Source organism: Polypterus senegalus, chromosome 16, assembly GCF_016835505.1.
Source record: "Polypterus senegalus isolate Bchr_013 chromosome 16, ASM1683550v1, whole genome shotgun sequence".
In the NCBI taxonomy this organism is placed as follows: Eukaryota; Metazoa; Chordata; class Cladistia; order Polypteriformes; family Polypteridae; genus Polypterus; species Polypterus senegalus.
Window position 1 is genome coordinate 37,724,831 of NC_053169.1, and position 10,107 is coordinate 37,734,937.

The following is a 10,107-nucleotide window of genomic DNA, read 5'->3' on the forward strand; positions in this document are numbered from 1 at the left end:
TGTATACATGTACATGTATATATATATATATATATAAACTGCTCAAAAAAATTAAAGGAACACTTTGAAAACACATCAGATCTCAATGGGAAAAAGAAATCCTCCTGGATATCTATACTGATATAGACTGGGTAATGTGTTAGGAACGAAAGGATGCCACATCGTTTGATGGAAATGAAAATGATCAACCTACAGAGCCCTGAATTCAAAGACGCCCCAAAAATCAAAGTGAAAAAATGATGTGACAGGCTAGTCCATTTTGCCAAAATTTAATTGCAGCAACTCAAAATTGTACGCAGCACTTTGTATGGCCCCTGTGTTCTTGTATACATGCCTGACAACATCGGTGCATGCTTCTAATGAGATGACAGATGGTGTTGTGGGGGATCTCCTCCCAGATCTGGACCAGGGCATCACTGAGCTCCTGGACAGTCTGAGGTGCAACCTGGTGGCATTGGATGGTCCAAAACATAATATCCCAGAGGTGTTCTATTGGATTTAGGTCAGGAAAGTGTGGTGGCCAGTCAATGGTATCAATTCCTTCATCCTCCAGGAACTGCCTGCATACTCTCACCACATGAGGCCAGGAATTGTCGTGCACCAGGAGCCACTGTACCAGCATAGGGTCTGACAATGGGTCCAAGGATTTCATCCTGATACCTAATGGCAGCCAAGGTGCCTTTGTCAAGCCTGTAGCAGTCTGTGTGACCCTCCATGGATATGCCTCCCCAGACAATCATTAACCCACCACCAAACTGCTCATGCTGAATGATGTTACAGGCAGCATAATGTTCTCCATGGCTTCTCCAGACCCTTTCACTTCTGTCACGTGCTCAGGGTGAACTTGCTCTCATCTGTAAAAAGCACAGGGCACCAGTGGTGCATCTGCTAATTCTGGTATTCTATGGCGAATGCCAATCGAGCTGCATGCTGCTGGGCAGTGAGCTCAGGGCCCATTAAAGGACATGGGGCCCTTGGGTCACCCTCATGAAGTCTTTCTGGTTGTTTGGTCAGAGACATTCACACCAGTGGCCTGTTGGAGGTCATTTTGTAGGGCTCTGGCAGTGCTCATCCTGTTCTGCTTTTCCCAAAGGAGCAGATACCAGTCCTGCTAATGGGTTAAGAACCTTCTATGGCCCTGTCTAGCTCTCCTACAGTAACTGCTTGTTTCCTGGAATCTCCTCCATGCCCTTGAGACTGTCCTAGAAGACACAGCAAACCTTCTGGCAATGGTACATATTGATGTGCCATTCTGGAGAAGTTGGACTACCTGTGCAACTTCTGTAGGGTCCAGGTATCACCTCATGGTACCAGTAGTGACACTGACCGTAGCCAAATGTAAAACTAGTGAAAAACAGTCAGAAAAGATGAGGAGGGAAAAATGTCAGTGACCTCCACCTGTTAAACCATTCCTGTTTTGGGGGTCATCTCATTGTTGCCCCTCTACTGCACCTGTTGTTAATTTCATTAACACCAAAGCAGCTGAAACTGATTAACAACCTCCTCTGCTACTTAACTGACCAGATCAGTATTCCAGAAATTTCATTGACTTGATGCTATACTCCGATTAAAAAGTGTTCATTTAATTTTTTTGAGCAGTATATATATATATATATATATATATATATATGCCAGCAACACTCATCACAATGACAAAACAATTACATTGTCAATTATGTTACGTTATTATTAAAATGTTTCCTTTTCTTTTTCATTACTTCTTTAACACATTACTTCTCCGCTGCGAAATGCGAGTATTTTGCTATATATATATATATATGTATATACTGTATATATATATATGTGTGTGTGTGTATGTATGTGTATATATATATATATATGTATATATGTGTGTATGTATGTGTATATATATATATGTTGATATGTGTATATATACAGTAATCCCTCCTCGATCGAAGGGGTTGCATTCCAGAACACCCCGCGATAGATGAAAATCCGCGAAGTAGAAACCATATGTTTGTGTAGTTATTTTTATATATTTTAAGCCCTTGTAAACTCTCCCACACTGTTAACATTATTAGAGCCCTCTAGAAATGAAATAACACCCTTTAGTCAAAAGTTTAAACTGTGCTCCATGACAAGACAGAGATGACAGTTCTTTCTCACAATTAATAGAATGGAAATAGATCTCTTCAGGAGCAGAGAATTTCAGAGAGAGCGTGCATGCAAAGAAAAGCAAACAATCAAAAAATCAATACTTGTGCTTTTAAGTTTGCCGCGGCATTTTTTAGAGGAGCATCAGTATCTTCTAAGCAAACAGCCCCTCTGCTCACATCTCCTCCGTCAGGCACAGAGAACGTCAGAGAGAGCGAGATTAAAGCAAACCATCAAAAAATCAATAATTGTGCTTCTGTAAGCACCGCGATAAAGCAGCATTTCTTAGAGGTGCGTCTGTATCCACTAGGCAAACAATCAAGCTACAAGCAAACAATCAAGCTGGATGCATATCTTATAGCATTGAGGAGTTTTAGTTAATATGTAATACATGCTCTGATTGGGTAGCTTCTAAGCCATCCGCCAATAGCGTCCCTTGTATGAAATCAACAGGGCAAACAAACTGAGGAAGCGTGTTGCATAAATTAAAAGACCCATTGTCCGCAGAAATCAGCGAACCAGCGAAAAATCCGTGATATATATTTAGATGTACTTACATTTAAAATCCGCGATAGAGTGAAGCCGCGAAAGTCAAAGTGCGATATAGCGAGGGATTACTGTATATTACTGTATATATATACATACACTCACCTAAAGGATTATCACCTGTTCAATTTCTCATTAATGCAATTATCTAATCAACCAATCACATGGCAGTTGCTTCAATGCATTTAGGGGTGTGGTCCTGGTCAAGATAGTCTCCTGAACTCCAAACTGAATGTCAGAATGGGAAAGAAAGGTGATTTAAGCAATTTTGAGCGTGGCATGGTTGTTGGTGCCACACGGGCCGGTCTGAGTATTTCACAATCTGCTCAGTTACTGGGATTTTCACGCACAACCATTTCCAGGGTTTACAAAGAATGGTGTGAAAAGGGAAAAACATCCAGTATGCGCCAGTCCTGTGGGCGAAAATGCCTTGTTGATGCTAGAGGTCAGAGGAGAATGGGCCGACTGATTCAAGCTGATAGAAGAGAAACTTTGACTGAAATAACCACTCGTTACAACCGAGGTATGCAGCAAAGCATTTGTGAAGCCACAACACACACAACCATGAGGCAGATGGGCTACAACAGCAGAAGACCCCACCGGGTACCACTCATCTCCACTACAAATAGGAAAAAGAGGCTACAATTTGCACAAGCTCACCAAAATTGGACAGTTGAAGACTGGAAAAATGTTGCCTGGTCTGATGAGTCTCGATTTCTGTTGAGACATTCAAATGGTAGAGTCAGAATTTGGCGTAAACAGAATGAGAACATGGATCCATCATGCCTTGTTACCACTGTGCAGGCTGGTGGTGGTGGTGTAATGGTGTGGGGGATGTTTTCTTGTCACACTTTAGGCCCCTTAGTGCCAATTGGGCATCGTTTAAATGCCACGGGCTACCTGAGCATTGTTTCTGACCATGTCCATCCCTTCATGACCACCATGTACCCATCCTCTGATGGCTACTTCCAGCAGGATAATGCACCATGTCACAAAGCTCGAATCATTTCAAATTGGTTTCTTGAACATGACAATGAGTTCACTGTACTAAAATGGCCCCACAGTCACCAGATCTCAACCCAATAGAGCATCTTTGGGATGTGGTGGAACGGAGCTTCGTGCCCTGGATGTGCATCCCACAAATCTCCATCAACTGCAAGATGCTATCCTATCAATATGGGCCAACATTTCTAAAGAATGCTTTCAGCACCTTGTTGAATCAATGCCACGTAGAATTAAGGCAGTTCTGAAGGCGAAAGGGGGTCAAACACCGTATTAGTATGGTGGTCCTAATAATCCTTTAGGTGAGTGTATATATGTAGCTGTGTATATGTATATATGTATATATATCTATATATGAGTATATGTACATACGTTTATATGTGTGTGTGTATATATATATATATATATATATATATATATATATATATATATGACAGCAACACTCATAACAATGACAAAACAATTACATTGACAATCATGTTACGCTATTTTTAAAATGTTTCCTTTTCTTTTTCATTACTTCTTTAACACACTACTTCTCCGCTGCGAAGTGTGGGTATTTTGCTAGTATATGTATAAACGCAGCCTTATTTAAAATTATAAATGTAATAAATATGAATAATTAAAAAAAGGATATTGCAGTTTTGCAGTGCATCAAGCAATATAAAGCACAAAAAATAGTGGGGAGTAGAGTATAACATGTGTATACAAAGTGATCATACTGTAGAATGTATTTACAGTGCACTGGATATTGATTAAATCTTAACAGAGAAAGTTCTTCCAGACTGCTGAGTCCTCTTGAGTTATTAGACGAAACTGCAGCAATTTGAGCAAACCTAAAAAATGTGGTTCAAGCAGCTATTTGCCATCAAAGTTAAGAGCACCTTTGCTTTGAAATGCTTTCTATATGTCAACACTGGGAAACTAATTAAGATCAGGTTTTAAAGAGATATTAAGAAGCATTGAATTATTAATACACGTAACCAAGCCAGGCAACGTTCTGCAAAGTAGCGCCCAGGAGACCTTTAAATCTCAACTTGGAAACTGTGGAGCTGTGATGGGATAAATTGCCTGCTTTCCTCAAACATTGTTAAAAATGTCCTTCTACTTTCTTAACAAGCCGTGTATGATGAATGATGATAAGAACACAAGAAAGTCAAAAACAAGTGCAGACTTCTCAGCCCACATAGGCTATATATTAAAAAAATGATGACTCTAAAGAAATCGCTTCCTATAACCACGTTTGCAATCTAAAGGAGTGCATTAAGACCTATGTGAAATATAAATGTGGATGACTGAGTCACTGAAATGCTTCCTGGCATGCTGCTTAGTAAATGGAAACAATATGATGCCCCTGTGGAGTCACTGTCTCAACGGGCATGTGCCATGGTATCATTCCAGTTTAGGGCATCATGTTTGTCTGTAAAATTCAAACTGTGCTCTGTTCTAATGGTGTATATACTGGAATGGAAAGGGCAGCACATGGGGCTGAATAAAGGAGATTTAAAATTAATATAATGAGTATGAAGTGTTAATAATTAGTATACTCATTTTCTCTTTCTGTTCTCCATGGTTTTTGCCCAGAATCCTCAAACACATGTATGTTAGATTAACTGGTGATTCCAATACCACTTGAAGTTCACAGCAAGTAATCCACCTGAAGCTAAGCATGTTTGGGTCTTACCAGTATTTGGATCGGACACTATCTAGAAAAGCTTGGGTTGCTTCTGGAAGAGGTGTTGGTGAGGCCAGCAGGGGACACTGTGTGTATCCCTTTGCCCCAGTGCAGTGATATGGACACTGTGGCGAAAACATGGAGCCATGCCTGTCCTGGGCATCATTTGAAAAGAGTATGCTGTTGCTCAGCATTCTGGCTAAATTGCCAATCATGGCCTGGAAATTCTGGCCCTCTAATCATTCACCATCCCTTACTGGCTAACTGGCTGTCTCACCCCTTCTCCACCTGATAGCTAGTGTGTGGTGAGTGTACTGGCATGAGAATGACTGCCGTTGCATCATGTAGGAGGTATGATGTATGCAACTGGAAACGAAAAACTGGTTACATAATAATAATTATTTACATTTATGTAGTTCTTTTCTCACTACTCAAGGTCCTTCAGTGAGTGGGAAGCCACTTCAAGCACCACTAATGTGTAGCATCCATCTGGATGATGCAATGGCAGCCATTTTTGCACCACACATTTGTTGTTAGGGTGTGAAGTGATGAGAAAGATTATCAGTTAGAGACAGAAGATGATTAGGGGTCCAAAATGAACAAGACCATGGTGGGCAAATTAGCCTGATCATCGGGATACACCCTACTGTTTATGAAGGATGCCCGGCAACCTTTAACAACCACAGAGGGTCTGGACCTTGGTTTTATGTTTCATCTGAAGGATCACACAATTTTCACAGTACAGTGTTCCTGTTCCTCCACTGGATCACTGAGATCCACATTCAGACCTGAGAGTAAGCGCCCCCTGTTGGCTTCAACAACACCCCTTCAAGTAGCAACCCAAGTTTTTCCTAGATGGTCTCCTATCCAAGTACTGGCCAAGACCAAACATACTTAGTTTCATATGGATAATCTGTTCTGAAGCACATGTGGTTTGGTGGCTGGTTGTAATATATACAGAAGGGGACACATTCAGGACAGGTGAAAGAAGACAAGGTGAGAGTTGGTGTGACAAAGCTACCATTAGAGATAATGAATGGGAAGATTAAGAAGTTAGAAAAAGTGAGAAACATGTGATCCTAGGCTGAGAATGAGCTTCTAATCTTTGTCTTTGAAAAGTATCTTTAAAACCCTGTGAAAGAACATGAACAGAGAGATCAGTGTGGCTGTGATCAAGGGATCTGAAGTGTTCCTCAATAGACTTGTAGAGTCTTTCATTTTAACGGCTAGAACATGTTCACCTATGTAGATGGCTGGACACTTCTAGACAAAATGCAGTAAAGAAGAGTCTAAGACTGGCAAGAGGCCCATTGTTTAATATTGAAGATGGACCAGATAGAAGGGTATTATTGATGACATTTTTGCAAGCGACACTGTAGTTCCTTTTATAGCTGAAAATGCGTGGCAGGGAACGCTGCTCTCCTCGGTGAAGTGAACTACAGATAAGAAGTTTGTGAAGGTTAGGTGATTGATGTAAATTATATAAATCAATCAATCAATCTATCTAATCTATCTAAATTGTCCCTGTGTGTGGTAGACTCGTGCTCTTTTCATGTCTGGTTCCTGTCCTTTGTGCAATGCTGCTATGGGTTCAAGGCACCAGCGATCATAAAAAAATATATATTTTCAAAAACTACACCCATGACAAGAATTGTTTAAGAATTAAGCTTGTAAACACAATGTTCAAAATGAAGAAAGACCCTCTATAACTCTCAAACACAAGAATGGAACATTGCCCCTTGATAATGTTTGTAGTTTCGGGGCCTCATGCAAACAAGTTGATTGACAGAATATTACTTGAGGTTATGTGTTCTACTTTTATTGCATTGCCACTGGGAGCTGAAGCCTATGCGGGGCTCTGTGGGTGCGAAGCATGAACAAGCCCTGGGCAATCACTTTGCAATGTATTTTCACACACATGCTCTCTCTCACATATTGTATTTTACTATATGTAAGCACTATATGTGAGAGGTATTTGGAATACCCGAGGAACACATAGAAATGGAAAAATTTGCATGTTGTGCATACAGACGCTATAAAAAGCCTGGCTGTTCATGCACACTCCTCATATAGTCTGACAGAGCCAAGATGCCATTGTTGAGATGTGCAAAGCTGATAGAGAGAGAGACCTGTGCACTTTTGATGTAGAGTTGTCATGGTTGCCAAAGGGGCATCTGCTAAATGCTGACTTGAAGGAGGTGAATACTTAAGTGATTAATTATTTTGTCTTTTATATTTCTAATTGCTGAGATATGTTTTCACTTGGGGCGGCACGGTGGAACGGTGGCACAGTGGTAGCGCTGCTGCCTCGCAGTTAGGAGGCTTCCCGGGTCCTCCCTGCGTGGAGTTTGCATGTTCTCCCGTGTCTCCGGCGTGGGTTTCCTCCCACAATCCAAAGACATGCAGGTTAGGTGGATTGGCGATTCTAAATTGGCCCTAGTGTGTGGGTGTGTTTGTGTGTGTCCTGCGGTGGGTTGGCACCCTGCCCAGGATTGGTTCCTGCCTTGTGCCCTGTGTTGGCTGGGATTGGCTCCAGCAGACCCCTTGACCATGTATTCAGATTCAGCGGGTTAGACAATGGATGGATGGATGTTTTCACTTTGAGATTAAAGAGTCTTTTTCTCTTGATCAGTGTCACAAAGAGAGTTAAACCCAAGTCTGTAGAGAGCGCTGCGTACTGTGCCACCCTCTCAGTTTAAATAATTTACCACCATAAACACCTTTAAGTATATTTTTCATATTGCTTCATTTAATTTTTGAAATGAAGTGAATCTACGTTTTAATAAAGTTAAGCCTGTTTTTAAACTTTCTTAAGAAATACTGGTTAAAGTGCTTATGTGTAATTTCTTGCAATGTTTTCTAATAAAGCATGCAACCCTGAACTGGATTAAGGGAGTTTGGAAACTGAAGTATTTTCTGATATACATTCACTGTTATTTATTTATTTATTTATTTATTTATTTTTGTTTCATCTGTCACTCTTTACAAACATAAAGCACTGAAAAGTCACTTCTAACTACATTTTCTGTTTCTTTTATATTTCACAGCTCGTCACAGCAACCCTGGATGGTAAAATTCAACAATTCAGGGCTTGAAATGCAAAGAGAGGTAACTGGAATGGAAGAATTCTGGAACTTTCAATATATATAAAAAAGAAAGGAACAAAGAATATTTAAATATTTGTCTCTGACAGTTAGATCTAGTAGTCTTTTTAATGTAATTAATTTTGTATAGAATTTGTTATCCAATGGTAAATGCATGCAAACTTAGTTTAAATCTGATTTCATAAACTATTGGCTAACTCTGCTATTGAAGTCAGCCACATCCCGTGTTTCTTTCATACGCAGACCTCATTGTAGGAGAAGAGTGAGTATTCAAAACTATTCAACTTTCATTCTCTTTGTATATATTTTTGTAATTGTTTCCCCACCCCACTTTATTTGTGTATTACACTGTAAAAATGCTTCTAAATAAAGTGTAAGCTCTCCTGCACAAAGCCATGTTTAACACAGACGGGTAAATTCAGTCCCCATTTGGGAGTGTGTTGATTTGATGCTGCAGTAGTGGTGTATCTGGTTCTTGATTGTTTTGTCAAGCATGCTTTGATAGTGTACACTATTAAAGGTCTTTTTGCTAAATAAAGACTGACTAATTCATTTTATTCGTAACTAAAGATATAGATGGTAAACGCTTAAAGTTACAACTCAGTCTCAAAGATGATAAAAGATTATTTCACACAATATGCTGGTGAAGCTAGAATCTGAGCAGAAATGGTCTGTAAAATCATTGGTCAGAGCTGAACAGATATATAAAATGAAAATAAATAAATCTGAGATAATTCAATCATGAGCAAGCTCATCAGAATCTGACAAAACATGACCACCATAGAATTCTTTACAAGAAGTTGTAATAATCTTTGAGAACAGATAAACAAACTAAGGTATTCCATTTTATCCTTTTTATACTACATTTGCACTACTAGGAAGTCGTTGCCCATTTGGACCCCACTCATTTAGTGATCAGAACTCCACGACAAAAAAATTTACTTCCAGAAGGAAAGCACAGAGGGGATGAGACGTCCATTTTTTAAGAACCTTTTCATTTCTGTCTGGCTGAGGTTCAAATGCTTGTTTTGTGTCTATGTAGAACATTTTTGATTTATTTGTATGTGTTACTATTTGTTTTGTTTATAAGTTGCAGTATTCTTTCATTTTATGTATCTCTATTTACACCTGTGTAATGTGGGTGGTCACCTAAGATGCCAATCACCACCTGTTATCGTCCTCTGCCCTATAAATCCAGAGGGCCTTCCACAGTTCCTGGCAATTCAGGGTGAATGTACTCTGGAGCTGGTGAGTTATCTGTGTTTTGCTGTGCTTGTGCCCTTGGTATATTTTTGTAATTTTGGTCTTCTTGCTCTTTTTTTTGACCACTGTATTTGGACTTGGTTCGACTTGGATTTGCTTTGTTACAGGCAGTTCCATTTCCCTTTGTACTCAACAGAGCTTTATTGCGATTGGAATCCTTTTTGTGAAAAATAGATCTTTTATTTTACAAAGATTCAATACTTGCCCTTATCACTAGCCAGGGATTGTCGGTGATATCCCCCCCTTGTCTGCATATGTGGAAGTGTTTGGGACCAGGGCAGTTCTTAGGTATGGGCGAGCAGGGCAGTCGCCTGGGACCCGAGACCAAAGGGGCCCCATTACTCTGGGTTTTTTTTTTGATGATCGACGCAAGCTACGTATCTGCTCTATGAAGTTTAATGC

At 40.0% G+C, this 10,107-nt stretch overlaps 1 protein-coding gene across 4 annotated transcripts in view; it reads left to right on the forward strand.

Annotated features, from left to right (window-relative positions):
• Positions 1-8,936, forward strand: part of wdr27 (WD repeat domain 27) — a 332,022-nt gene extending 323,086 nt beyond the window's left edge. For all 4 annotated transcript variants that reach the window (XM_039738896.1, XM_039738897.1, XM_039738898.1 and 1 more), the window contains exon 25: positions 8,386-8,936. In XM_039738896.1, coding sequence (XP_039594830.1) covers positions 8,386-8,433 — 48 coding nt within the window. In that variant the 3' untranslated portion in view covers positions 8,434-8,936. The remainder of the gene's footprint in view (positions 1-8,385) is intronic.
• Positions 8,937-10,107: the final 1,171 nt, after the last annotated feature.